The following is a 14,837-nucleotide window of genomic DNA, read 5'->3' as shown; positions in this document are numbered from 1 at the left end:
TGAGGACGACCCCCATCTATGGCGATTTCATGACCCCGAGGAACTTTTCAAAAGAACCTGTCCTCGCAGGCTGGATTGGTGGTAGGCGATATTGACGGGGTAGCGGGCGGCTGCTGAAGCCATTGCGTGCCCTGTCCATATGGACGTAGCGGGAACCTGCCTTGCACAAAGGAAGGGTAAGCTGTCGGCCACATACCTGGTTGACACCTGTCGCACCTAGACACACTGTCCTTCACCTGCCCTCCCCAGAGCGGCATCGGCCGGATGTCTGGATTTTCTGACGCACAGCCATTTTGTCGAGCTGCCTTCCACGTGCCTGTGTCGTGTTGCTGGGCTTGCTGGGCCCCGCCCCGTCCAGGACTCTTGAGTGTGGATTATGGGGCCTACCCTGGTTCCTCAGTCCGCGGCTCGGTAGGCCTTTCGCCCTCGGCGGATCTGCTGGTGGAACTGTGTAAAGGCGCCCCCTTGGACATCATGCTGGTACTAGGGCATAGCCCCTCGGGTGAAGACCTGGTAAAAAACCTTCCGGTCCCGCACTGTCACCAGGAGGATCTACTGACCCCTCAGCCTGTCGGCCGGTAGCCGATACAGCCTCGGTACTTGTGCTGGTACCAGGAGCTGGGCGGACCCAACCACGCGGGCGAGTCCTTGGGAAGGAGTCTCCCTTGCGGGGTGCCTAGAAAAAGAGCGGCCCTACCTTGGGCTTGGATCGATGATAGACGAAGTCCTTTAGGTCCTCTGCAAGAGCTCCCTCCACCTGGCTAGTCCGTTCTTCAGAGACCTCAAGGCAAGCAGCTTGCTAGCTGTGGTCTGGGCCAAGGCACCGTAGGCAGAGGGCATGGGGGTCTTTAGTCGGGAGGAGCCCTTCCCAGAATGGACACCTGCTGAACCCTGTAGAAGTCGTCATGTGCCGGGGAGGAGCGCGACACCTGAGGACCAAGGACATGAATGATAAAAAGACGTCTCCGCGTGTGGAATTACAAGGCCAAAGCCAAACACAGGGGTACTGGTGAATTCAGCCCGTTCCCGTCGACGCAGAAAAGGGGACCGAAGTGTGGCGCCGGAGGACGGAGTCAGGGCAGTGCATGCTCCCAGGGCCGCGCCCCCGCGCGCCTCTAAATTTAAAGTGGAAGAAGGTTTTTTCTGGTGAAAAAGGTTCCGTCTCCCGTCCCATGGAAGTGACGCCCATGCAGTATGGAGGAAAGGGGACGTGACATAAGAGTACCTCTGGGTATTAAGTGTGTTATAAATAACCGATCATATCATAAAGACAGCCATCAACGCTCTCTTCATAGGTCGAATGACCGCAAAGGAAGGTGGCAGTGCTTGGTAGACTTTTGCCAAGGGGACAGGAAGCTTCAAGTGAGAAGAAAGAAGAGACGTCAGTCCAGGAGAGGAGTAGTGAGAGGATTAAAGGTGGAGATGTCTGAAGAGATGAGAGCATCCAAGGTGTGCCCGACAGAGTGAGTCGGACCAGAGAGTAGAATGGAAAGGGACAGAGGGTCACAAAGGTTGCTGAAATGCCGAGAGGAGTCTGGAGAGTCCAGGTGGATGTTGAGATCCCCAAGGAGGAAAAGCTGGGAGGTAGAGGAAAGGAGAGAAGCAGTGAGGTCAGCCTATTCGGAGAGTAAGAGGGTAAACTGGCCAGGAGGCCTGTAGAAGGTGACAAGGGTCGTAGTGAAGCTAGATGAGAGCGCTTTTAGACAAGGCATTCATAGAAAAAAATACACAAAATAGAAAGAAACTATATCACAAGTGGCTACCTTGCCATGCAAATTTCCTACGGCAGAGCGTGAACTGCAGTGATTTACTACACTAAAATGTGTAATAAATCACAGGAACAACTTCAGATTACTCTTGGGACCCAAGGAAAAGAGATAAAATGTCCAAGTCTAGGTAAGTACCTTTTCAGTTTTCAGGCATTCACAAAGTTTCCAAACATTATCCCATAGGGATCCACAGGAAAAATGAAATAGGCCCGTCACAGTTGTGGGGAAAAGTTACTCAAGTTCTTTTTCCACACGCAGGTGTAGTAGGAGGGACAACCAGCAGAGGGGGTGTATAAGCCTCCCCTACCCAAGTTCCAGACCAAGGTTTGAGAACCAGCAGGCCAGAAAGTTGGTTGCAGGGGGAGCACAGGACCTACACATTGTAATGGAGATCAACGATAGACGGGGGAGAGGGGTGCTAGGAGGCTGAAAATCCCTACTGCGCCCAGACCCAGTGGACCCCTGAAAACAGAACAGACTATGCTTCCAAGGACCCAGGGACAGTCAACGACAGTGCTTGCAGCTGTAAATTCAGCCAGGGAATGACAGGAGAGTTTGGGTTTGGGGTCTCTCACGTCAGTCAGACAGTGCAACTCAATTCCACACCCCAGCAAGGGCTCGGATGAGGTAAGCACAATGAGGAAGAAACAGATATCCAGGAGGCAAAGAACGGTGGTGACAGCAGCACTCTGCAGGTCCCAGCAGAGCTCACATGTGAGCCCCAGGAAGCAAAGTGTACAATTAGCAAGCAAAGAAACAGTCCCAAAGAGAAGACAATTGGGAGACGACCCAACACATCTCTGGACAGGGTTGAGGCAAAGCCACTAGCAGTCACTCTGGTTTACATGCCAGGAAGGCAAGCAAGGACCCAAAACCATTTGGCTTTTTGCTCAGAAGGGTAATACCAAGGGCACAGAAACTGAAGGCGAGGAGGAGTCCTGCAAGGACAACCAGTCCAACCAGGAAAGAGGACTGCAAAAAAGCAATGGAACATCCCTGAAACAGATTTTCCAAAGCAAGGATACAAAAGGACCAAGGGCACAGCCACCAAAGCCACACCAGGATTCTCAGCAGCACCCCATCTCAGTAGTAGTCTTCAAGGGAGTTCTGGTATGGATCTGAGCTATGTACAGGGTATCCTGTTGTTCAAAACATTCTTACAAGGGCTTGCCTAAAGCCAACCCAACAATATTACTCCAGGCAGCAGGTTCTAGGGGCCAACAGGCTGGTCCTATAAATTGCCTCACAAAGTCACTCCAACACCAAGAAATACATTGGGATGGCTTGGGGACTTTAAAGTAGCTTGCAAGGACCTACAACTTACCCAAGGGTCGCTTTATGGACTCAGGATAAGCCTACGTCAGAAACATCCTTCATGGCCCACTCAATGGAAGGCCACACAACACAATGGCAGATAGTAGGACTTTACCAAATAAAGGTTTACCCCAACGTTCACCATTCGGGTACATTTGACTACTAATATGGTCATAATTGCTACAACTCCTGTGTAGCCACAAATGAAATAACAGCTGCAACAAGCCTACTACAAACCACACATCCATGCCATTTGAGCCAAGGACAGTGGATCAGAAAAATGATTGCAGGGACACAGGGCAAATCTGTAGCTTTTTGCTTACTGTTCTTTTCACAAAGGAGGAATATCCATTTGCAAATCAGTCTTTGTTCTACCCACAAGGGCAGTCCAGCACCGAAATGCCAAGCAAACTTTTGAACAAGAGTACCAACAGCAACCCCAAACACGTTTTTCAGCCTTGTTGGGCCTAATCAGTGAGGAGGAGCTGCGCCTCTCTGACCACAGTGAGCAAGTGGTCCACGTCAGGGTTCCCCCAGGCAATTTAGGGTGACCAACCCCAAGTACCTTGCAAAAATAAAAAATTAAAACGGTAGCAGGCGCCCATCTCGCTCGCTTTTTGCTCACTGATGGGCAAATGGATATTCCTCCTTTGTGAAAAGTACAGGGAGCTAAAAGCAATGGCTGCAGACTCTCAAAGTGGCCAAAAAACCACAGACCAGGTTATCATGCCATGTTATTCCTAGAGGTGCCTGCTACCCCTTCCTGCCTCTTCTGTTCGACCTTTACAACTTATACAGAACGGACTGCGAGACTTGTCCTTTGCCTCAAGCTCAGGGATTGTATCTTTCCAGCTCTGAAAACTCTTCACTGGCTCCCAAGGCTGCAAGGATCAACTTCAAGACCCTCTGCATTGTCCGCATGGCTTGCTGAGGTCTGGGACTGCTCTTCCTCCAACTTTCTCTTCCAAAACATCTTCCATCTCGAGCTCTCCGCTCATCCACCTCCAACTCTCTGAAGGTCAGACGCTTCTCCAAGCAGAAAGTTAGAGGCAGATCCATCTCCCTGGCTCGGGCCTCTCTCGGGAACAGCCTCCCTGCCTCTCTAAAACATAGAACCACCTCTTGTTCCGGAAGCAACTCAAGACCTTCCTTTTCGCTTCCCCTTTCTCTCGTCCTCTCCCTTGCCGATACACCCGACTGCTCCGCGCACTGGTCACCGGGTCACCCTCTGAACTCGGGTCCAGGCCCCTGTATGTCCAATTGCCCTTGCACTGCCTCCGGGCTCCCCAGCACTTACGGGTTTGTATCTGAAACCCTGCAGTCCCTTCTCTCTGCACTTATGAGCCACCCGCTGGCTGCAGTTCCCCCTTCCCCTCCGCCCTTCTCTCCTTACCTCTTCCCCACACTTGTGCGATCTGAATGACTCAAGGCCAAGTAAGATTATTATTTTGTTCTCCCTCGTTTCCTCATCCTTGTCTTGTCGTGCCTAGAACACTTGTCTACAGGTGCGTTATAAATGCCATATCATATTATGTTCTTTCTAGAGAGGGGCGCCTGCTACCTTCTTTGCATTCTATAGGATTACCGACTCAGGTCAGTTGTAGATTGTGCACCTTATTCAGTATTTCGGTAATGACCGCTGCAACTCTCCAATCCGCATCCTACAGCCTCAACTGCTGCATGTCTTATTTCCCAGTCCATGCATTTCATTCTACTTTCCTTCAACATTCTGTGTTCTACACTCTATGTCACATCGATTTAAGACATAACATGTGGCTTCCATAAAGTTAAACCAGACTCACAACAATAGTGTGACAAAGCAGTCTGGCTTTACTCTTAGAAGGGCAGAAGACTGGTCAGAGTACAACATACGCATGCCAGCACACAAAATATGAGACACATTCTAGTTGGAAAAAAAATACTGTTCATGGAAAGTTACACATTAGTACCCAAAACAAATAAATCAGAAATAGAAATGAATATTAAAAACAGTAAAGTCTGTGTAAAAGACAGAATTTCAGTGTAAAACAGGTTATCGACACAAAAGGTCAAGTAAACAAAGGATCCAGGACACTGGTAAGTGATTGTTAGTCCTTTATTAACAGCTTCACATGCACCTCACCGGATACATCAATGGCTCCCTCTCAACTGAATAAGATTCTGCATCTTTTCCTTTATGTGCCAAGTTCTAATTTCTACTTGACATTCAACGCAAGGTAAATGGTACACATCTCCCTTTTTCCCCCAAACTGAGAAATTCACATGAAGGAAAAGCTAGAATGAGAACATGCTACAGAAACAATATATTTACAGGCCCAAACGGGATGAACTAGTTACAAAAGACAAAATTACAAACAAGTAAAATTGCAAGAATATAAAAGGCAGTCCTGTGGGTGTGAGGTGACAGGTGACAGACAACAGTCCAGATGGACCCAAACCATCTAAGTATAAATGAGTACACATTTATTCTACATAGTCCCTCAGATATGCAGGCTTTCTACTGAGCTGTAACAGCCAAACATTTACACCACACCGTCTCGATTGAGCATTCTCTTTGCGGACACTAGAGTCCTGTACACATGCATCCTTTATTTCAGGAATACTCTGCGCACATACCTGTCTTTCCGCATAGTTGCAGACTATATTAACATTCCATGCTCTCCCATCTGCTACCTTTACTGCACCATGTAGTCTTTTGAGGACTTCTACTGGCTTAGACCAACTTATCCCCCTTTCTATTCTGTTGTGAGGGAGTTTTATACACACCCAATCACCTCTCTTGACCGTACATCTCTTTTTGGATTTCAAACATCAAAACAAGTTTTATTGTACACCTACTTCTTACTAATATTCCCTTTGATAGTATTCAAACCAATGTTTTTCAAACATGCTCTTCCAAGCCATGCTGGGCAAACCCTGATAGTGGGCTTACTTCGTCTTAGTATCTCAAAAAGCGACATAACAGTGGTGGCATGAGGGGTGAATCTATAAGCTATCACACTGTCTTTTGCAGCCTTTCTCCAATCGCACCCCTCTGAAATAGCAGACCTGATACTTTCCTTAATAAATCTTTTGACAATTCCACTGGTTTCTGGATGATATATGGAGCTGGTATTGTGGTTTATGCCTTTACTTTTCAAAAACATTTCCATTTCATCAGAAATGAGCGGTCCATTACAATGGTGGTGTGATAGCCCTCCCTCATGAAAACCTCATCCAGAAATGTAATTATCACCTTGGTACTGTGAGTAAGCAGAAGGTGTCTCAGCCGCAAGTCCTCAGGGATCTGTCATCCAGGTGGCCAGTACACGGCCATTGCTTTTGGATCCAATTCCTGGGGGTGGATCAGTGCGGGAGGATCACCTGGATGACGGGTCTTCAGGTTGGACACCGGATGGTGAAAACATAGTATCCCTTTCCCTGCAACACCTTTTCCCCAGCCTAACTAGTAGGTTACTTAGGAACTCAACCCCTCTCCCGGCACAAACACTTTCTCACCACCGTGAGCGAAACTGGACTAAAACCAGAGCCATATACATGCCATGCGCCAATACAATGGTCAGGCAAGGCATCAGGCAATTACTGATCATTACACACACCTGACTTCCACCACACTTCCCCACACAGATAAAAGGCGGAGCACGAAATCACAGTCTGAGCAAGGCAAAGCACACGAGTTAGAAGCAGTTCCAAGACGGCAGTTTAATACGAGGAGAAAGACAGCAAGACCTGAAACGGTTGCAAGGAGGGAAGTGCCCTTGACCTTTTCATGCCATTACTTTCGCCAACCTTGGAAAATAAGAAACCCAAGACCTGGGAACAAAGCTGAAGAAACCTGCATTGTGTGTCAGAGGTACCCGGGGCCTCTCCTGTATTGATAACCAAGGTGGAGAGGAGCGTTTGCCGCCATGGTGCGGTTCTTGTCTCCTACAACAAAGAAGCACCAGCAAATACAGCACAGCCGGTGAGTCGGAGAGACTGATACCAGACCAGCCAATGTTAGAATCAAAGCTGCAACCAGCAACAATGTATGAAGAAATCTAAAGAGAACAGTGTGTCAAACGTATCTCAGGAGCGACGTGAATATAACAGAAAACCAGGAGTGACTGAACTTTGGAGGCCAAGAAAGATACCATAGATGGAGCGGTCCGGCACCATGTGGGTTCTCATTCGAAGGTCTCTGTCAGGTATCCAACTGGTTGGCAGCTGTAAAAAGGGAATTTTGAGGTTGAAGTGGTCTTGCAACGGGTCAAGCTAAACCCTGTGCACATTTGAAAGTCTTTGATAGTTTAATGCGAACGGAAATTGGTCCAAGCCTGGCTGAGGGAGACTAATTGTGTAAGAGGAAGGATCTGAGCCCAGCTGAGCGGGATACGGGGTGAACCGGGAGTCATCCGAGAAAGAATATTCTCTGAACATTGTAAAAATGGGGATCTGAGCCTGAAAAGGGGGGGGGGGGGGGATTTACAGCACCAAGCGTGATGGGATCCGAGCTTGGCTGAGGGTGATCCAGGATGAATCATCTGAATAGAGCACTTATAAGAGGAAAGGAACTTTGTGTTTTGTTTTGGTAGACAAGGCCCTCTGAATCAAGAGACGTTGATAAATAAAGAGACTTGGGCACAGAAGGCCCTGATGCTGGTAATGGAACTGTATCCTCGGGTCGAAGAAGCCAGAGTTTGTGCTTTGCTTTTGTGAACACTTCTTTCTTTTTCATGAACACTACCCCACATTATTTGTATTTAGTGGTAAGGATTGGCAATAGGTGTTTTAGTATAGGCCATTTAATTTTGACAAGACTCCACTAGGACTGTATTATTATTTGATGGACGTATCTTTCTCCCATCTGTACATTTAGGATTAGATAAGCGTTTATCACACCCTTGTTGAAGTTCAATAAACACCCTTGAACTGTGGTAACTTGTGTCTGTATTACTGTTGATACCATGCCTTCCTTACAGTACCCATATTATGCACCCAGGAAATGTCTGCCCATTGAGAAAGCATGTCAACCAAAACTATGCAATACGTGAGCAAACCTGGAGATCTCACTGGTCCCGTGATCTCTAAACCTACCCGCTCCCAGGGTAAATAAGGAATTGACAAAGTCACAGGCCCTACTCTCAATACATCCTTTGGCTGCAGTCTCGCACTCGGCACCCTCTCGGATGACCGTCTCAATTTGCAAATCCATACCAGGCCACCTGTAGTCCTGTCTTAGTAACTGTTTAGTTGGACATTCCTTGATGGCCCTCATGCGCCATTTTCAAAATCCTACCCCGAATTCCTAGGGGAGGAAACAAATTGTCACACCCGATGACCAGACCATCATTTATGAGAGCTCATCAAAACCATGTATGATAGCATCAGTATCACACAACTTTGACATTTACCAGAACTGCATCTGTTAACGTGGCTTCGCGCTACTCACTTTCCATCACAACCTCTTGGTTGATGTTCAAAACTTGATCCTCCTTATCTTCCTCATCTCCATCTTCTAAAACATTGGTAAGTCTGAGAGGCAATCTGCTGCCTTGTTCTTAACATGCAGAAGATACTCTAACTTGCAACCCTATTGCGACTGCGGGGCGAGTCCTTATCCAAACCCTTCGACGTAAGGATCTCCTTCAGAGGTTTGTGGTCCGATCTCACCATAAATATCACACCCCACAAAAAGGAACACACCTTCTCAATGGCCCATTTGATTACTAAAAGCACCTTTTCAATTGTGGCATGGTTTTTCTCAGCATCCCTGAAAACTCTTGAAGCAAACGCAACAGTGCACTCACTGCCTTTACACTTTTCAAATAGAAAAGCACCTAAACTATGATTGCTTGAGTCAGTTATTAAAACACTGTCTGCCTGGATTAAAATTGCTCAGAGTGAGAGCTATTGCGAAGTTCAATTTTACCTCCTGAAATTCTTGTTCACACTGCTCAATTCACACCTTTCTTAACCAAGCCACTCATGTGGCAAGATTTGCTTGCCAAACCTGGATTAAACTTGCCGTAATATTCAGCCAGGCCAAGAAATTATGCTCTCTTTTTCTTATGTCCCAAATATTGAATTTAGGACCTGCGAAATGTGCATTTATTGTTGCTCAAGATTAGACCTGCATTCAAGAATATATGAAGTACTTTTCTCAATCGCACATCATGCTCCTCTTGACTCTCTCCATACACCAAAACAACATATTGAAAACACAGGACTCCTTTCCAAACTGGCCTGCCGCCTGCTCCAAAGGCAAAACCGTCTCTCTGTCCGCACTAAGAAGAGAGCACACATCCAAGCCCGCGTCTGCGGCATCATTTAAAATCTGCAAGGAGCTGGCCAATCCTGCTGCACTCTACCTCTCCTGTCCCCTCCCTGGCCCTCTGCACGGCCCTGGCTTCTCATTTCATCTCTAAAACCCAGGATATCCTACCCACCCTCTCGCACTCTCCTCCTCCTCCCTCTACACTCCGATACTTCTGGCCCCCCTGTGGCCACCTCTCCCTCCCTCCCTCCTTCCCTCCCTCCCTCTTAATTTACTCCGTTCTCCCCTGACGAGGTTTCTAGACAAGTCCGATCTATGAAAGTCTCGTCAAAACAGGTTCTTCCAAAACCATCAAGGACCACATTTACACCCTTGCACCTTCCCTGGTTGACTTCTGCAACCACTCCACCACTGGAGCCTTCCCTTCCCCTTGAAGCATTCTTGTGCACCCTCTTCTCCAGAAACCCACAGCCGAGCCCTCCTGCCCGACTAACCATCGCCCGATCTCCATCACTCATTTCATCGGCAAACTCCTGGAAAAGCTGGACATCTTCCAGCTTAATCTTCACACCGAATCTGTTGGTGGTCTCCATGACCATCAGACTGGCTTCAGAACAGCCAGAAGCACGGAAGCTGCTCTCCTGAACATCCGTGAAGACCTTGATTCTAATCTAGGGATGTGGGTTAAGGTGTCCGACAGACCCTTCTCACTCAGTTAAAATGTCATCACATTTATTCAGGGAAGCCTTCGTGAGCTCAGAGCTCACATCAGCAGGATGGCCAAAATGGCAACTCTTAAGGTAAAACCTATACAAAAGGACCACAAAGAAAATGGCAGGTCACAGTACTTAAACGCTTGGTGAAAAATGTGCTCCTGTGGAGGGAGCCAGTGGCTGCCAATGCAATAAAAATGCTAAACAGCAGCGCAAGCTAGTAATTACCCAGTTGCCACCAGTCTGTGATGGACATGCTTTCTGGGGGAGGAAATAGCAGGGGCGCAAAAGTACCCCTGCACAAGTAGCCTCATGGGCTCCTGCACATAACGCACAAAAAGTGAGTTGCAGTTACTAGTGAATTTTTTTAAAAGAGCCTCATAAGGCCCAGCATTGTCAAAAAAATACCATGTGTTCACACATGAGAAAAAAGAAACTTTGTGACTCAACAATTATTCATCCTCAAAGTAAGTATGGGTGTATACTTGAAACAATCATTGGTATTAATTGATCTATTGCCAGTTAACTAAATGTCAAATTAGCACATCATTACACTTCCATTATGCTCATCATTGCCAGTTTCCAATATGCATAGCAGCGTATCCAGTCATTAAACACAAAAATCGTAATTTGCATTTTCTCCCATACAGTAAACCTTTATTATGCCTGCAATAATGGGTGGTGCAAACCCTATATTCGCAAATGAGTTGCACCATTGATGAAGTCAGAACTGTGCACCTGTGTTAAAAAAAATTATCGCCAGCTTAAAAAAATCCAATGAAACGTGTTGCTACACTTCCCATAACAGACCACAAAAAGAAATTAATCCTCAACGTATCACTTTTGTGAAAATCAAGTCGGAAACCAATCCCCTGGACCTTACTGCAAACAGTACAAAATGCCTCTCCCCTCCCATCCACACACATGTACAAACAGGAAAATCTTTGTAAATCGCAATAACCCACAAATATCAATTTATCAATACACATCCATCAAAAACCAGACCCTGTATTCCTCACAAAAACAAGCATGAATGGAAGCAGAGAAAAACAGCAACTTCTTGCTATCCTGACCTAAGAAATACCAACGGATTTCCACAGGGCGTCGAGAACAAGCTCTTGCTGTACACACAGGTCACACATCTCAAACTGAAAACCCAGATCGGTACATCCAAAAGAACATAATGGCAAGCAGTGCGATTAGGCGGAGGTGGCGCTCTCAGATTCGCGCACATGTATGGTTTCCACCATGTAAAATAGTGCTACCAAAGACCTAGGATTTAACAGCTACGCCGTGCACACCTAAAGAAAAAAAGTAAATGTGCAGCAGGGGGAAAATGTACAGCAGCAAGTGGAATTTAGATGCAGGGGTTGAGGGGGGTGAGGGGTGTGAGGTGGTGAGAAAGTGATGTTACCTGCATCGTTCACCTTCCTGAAGGCTTGAATCGCTCTGTATGGACCGCTCCTCCTGGGAGTCTGTGCCAACATGTTCATAACTGGACAGCCTCTGGCGCAGCTCTGCCACCTGAAAAGCACACAAAAGAGGAAATCACTGGATCAGAAAGCTGCCCTATCAGGCACATATTTAATATATATGTCCGTGGACAGTGTTAAGATGGATTTTCAGAATCAGACCTGTGGACAGATTCTAAGAGGCCCTCCTATTCTGATGAACAGGGACAAACACTAGCGTCTAGTCAAACTCTATTTGATTAGTGCGACAGCCAGGCTTAGACTTCAGCGAGTGGTGAAGTGTTCAGTTAAGAACACACAGAAGACTCTGAATAATACAAGTTAGGCAGAATGTATACTAGTACAGTTTATTTATGTAGGCCTTCATGTGGTTTTTCATTGTTACAGGTTTGTCTAAGTATCAAGCTAAAATATTCACTACTATAGTATACACATTAACTGTTGTGTGCTCTGCTAAAGAGCACCAACACTACAATTTTAAAATATAGTTACAATCAGTTTTCAGAATACTGTAAACATAGTAATGCAAGTGAATGGAAAATAGAAGAGAACCAGTTAAGTAACCAATAGTTAGACAACGAATAGGCTGAGCATTAACAAGTTAGTACAATATTTGTAAGGTTGTGTATGGTCTTCTATTCTTAAAAGAAGTCCTTCCCCCTAGCTAGAATAAATGAGGACTATTGCCCTCAGGGTCACATGCACCAATAAAGTTTTTTTTCATGAGGCAGTTTGTAAATGTTCCAAAGTACAAGAACAGGAAGAATGTTCTTAACAGACTCTCCGTCAATCCAACCACCATTGGGGAGATGCAAGGGAGGATATCGGACCAAAACACCACAGTTCAAGGCTAGGCAAGAGGTAGGGCCAGGACTTTACACCTATCCAACCCTATGGAGACTGGGGCAGTGGAGCCAAAAACAGGTGCATTTAATCACCCCCAAATGTACTCTGATTCACTCAGGGACCACCGTGGGTGTTCCTGAATTTGGCGGGCCGTCTGGTTTCATGCCTTGGTTTTCTTTGAAGAAGCCCAGGCGCCTATGGTGTAGTGGTTACTTTAGGTGCAGTTCTGTGCTCCAATGGACCAGTCCTGGCTACTGGGTTGTGCGACACCAAGAACTCGCCCACTACTGGACCACCACTCCGCGACTACCTCACACGGCACCCAGGCCACCACACAGATGGCGAAAAGCGATGACCACTGCAAGGCTGCTCTTCGTGCTCGAGAGCTGCAACTTGGGAAATGCTTTTTGGTACTATTAGCAGAGGAGCTGTGGAGTCCAGAGGATCAACTTGGGACGGCGACAATTACAGTGAAGACTCTCAATCTCTTCTGAGTGCTTCCAGCAGCTGGATCTTCGAGCAGAGGTCAGCACTGGTTGTTCCCAACAGTCCAAGGTGCGATGAGCCAATAAAGGTCTTCAGGAGATCTACAGAGAGACAGGGCTTAGCCGGGCAAGTGAAGAAAGTGTTTCTGGTGAGCTTCTAATGAGATCTGGGTCTTCAACAGGCTGCTCTCCTTTGGCGGGGCCTTGCCACCAACAGTGATCTGTTGGAACAGCTGTGTCCTTTTATTATGGGTCCGGACTGGAGTTGCTTCCAGCCCACCAATCGTAAGGATCTGCATCATTCAAAATGGCAGGGGCTGTCCAATACTGGACAGCCTCTGACCACCACATCTACCCAGCAACAGCCACGTCCTGGCACAGATGTGGAATGGGGAAAAGGGTTACCATATATGGAAAATCCGACCTCTGCAGGGCAGGAAGAAGGTCACTATTAAAGCACAGGCGATAGGCTCATGGCATTAGGAGGTAAAATGCAAAAAAATGTACAAGACTATGAGAAAATATAGTTACAAAAATAGACAATAGCAAAAAGCGGGGTGTACCATGTCTATGGAGGGAAAGCAGAAAAAAGAAAATCTTTCCTAACAGACAGTATACTGCCACATGTTCTCGTAGATGATCGAGAGGAAGGAATATGGTTTATAAAAAGGAAGAGACAACTGCCTGACCCTTTCCATGCAAAGAAATGGCTGCTGCATCAACCCAATTATCCTATGCTAACAGCTCTGCTCTCAGTAAATTCAGAGAGTTGGTGCAAATTAGCTTCAACTGCACATGGAGAGGGCCGATGTGCTCCATTCTTATCACTCAGGATTTAGGCCTAACTGCAATATCGAGACATAAGGTTTCCCGTGGTGGACAATGTTAATGTTAAAGGATATTTATACCGCGCCCTATCACCACCGGAGTGGTCCCCTGGCGGATCTGAAATAAAGAGGGCAGGAGACTGTGGGGGAAGAGTTAGTGGAGACAAGTGGGAAAAGTGCAAGGGAGCAGTGATGTCCTGTTGGCAGCCGTAGCCCTGTTAACACCGTTGGCTTTGGGTGTTTCCTGGTTGGCAGACGTCATGTGCTGTTGTGTGAGTCTATGTGTGGTTTTTTGTGTTGTTGCTGTGTAGCGAAGTTTGTGCGGGTTGTTGTGCTTAGAGGTTTTGGTTGTATTAGTTTAGCATTTGAGAGGTGTATGCAGAGGGGTGAAATTGTTAGCGGTTTGTTAGACTTGGCCTGGCTGTTTGGGAGCAAGGCGCTAGGCTTGTATTTCTCAAGGTGGGGTGCGCGAGCATTTCCAGCTCTTCATCTAGATCTGTGACCTGTCGACACCCCTGAGGCCTTCCCACTCAATCATAGACCATGTTAGAGTTTGGTCCTACCCATCCTGGTCCGATCTGTCTGTTCCCATGGTGAGCAGGAGTTTGTGGTTCAGTCTCAATCTAATTTGGTGGGATTAGCATGGAGTTTTATACTTGTCCTCGCGGTGGCAGTCTGTGTCTTCTCGTTAATGTGGGGTTTTCCTTGGTCGGTTCTGGTGTTGCCTTTCTCATCCTAGTTTCTGTCATCCTGTTCTGGGTCTTTCCCGTTTGTCTTTTTATAATTGTTTAGGTTGCGTCAGTGGTATTGAAGAGACAGGTTTTTAGTAGTTTTCTGAACTGTAGATGGTCTTCGGTGTTTCTTATTTCTTTAGGGATGGTGTTCCAGGTTTTTGCAGCCAGGTGGTAGAAGGAGGATCCTCCTGTTTTTTCTTAAGGTATGGTTTTAGTTCTAGGACGGATTTCGTTGCTTGATCCGAGAGGTCTTGTTGGCTTGTAGATTGTTACTTTCTTTTGCAGAAATTCAGCTCCCTGTCCGCTGATTGCCCTGTGCGTTATGCACATTGTTTTGAAGGTGATGCGCTGTTTGATTGAGAGCCAGTGTAGTATTTTTAGCGTTGGAGTGATGTGGTCTCTTCTGGACAGTTTGAGGAGG

At 46.8% G+C, this 14,837-nt stretch overlaps 1 protein-coding gene across 2 annotated transcripts in view; it reads right to left on the bottom strand.

Annotated features, from left to right (window-relative positions):
* Positions 1-14,837, bottom strand: part of LOC138453200 (kinesin-like protein KIF18B) — a 430,482-nt gene that overhangs the window by 261,606 nt on the left and 154,039 nt on the right. For both annotated transcript variants that reach the window (XM_069605828.1, XM_069605836.1), the window contains exon 9: positions 11,467-11,576. In XM_069605828.1, the coding sequence (XP_069461929.1) occupies positions 11,467-11,576 (110 nt within the window). The remainder of the gene's footprint in view (positions 1-11,466; positions 11,577-14,837) is intronic.

This window comes from Ambystoma mexicanum, chromosome 1p, assembly GCF_040938575.1.
Source record: "Ambystoma mexicanum isolate Mex_15411 chromosome 1p, UKY_AmexF1_1, whole genome shotgun sequence".
NCBI lineage: Eukaryota > Metazoa > Chordata > Amphibia > Caudata > Ambystomatidae > Ambystoma > Ambystoma mexicanum.
Note: the sequence above shows the minus strand (reverse complement) of the source record. Positions and strands in the feature narration are given on the sequence as shown.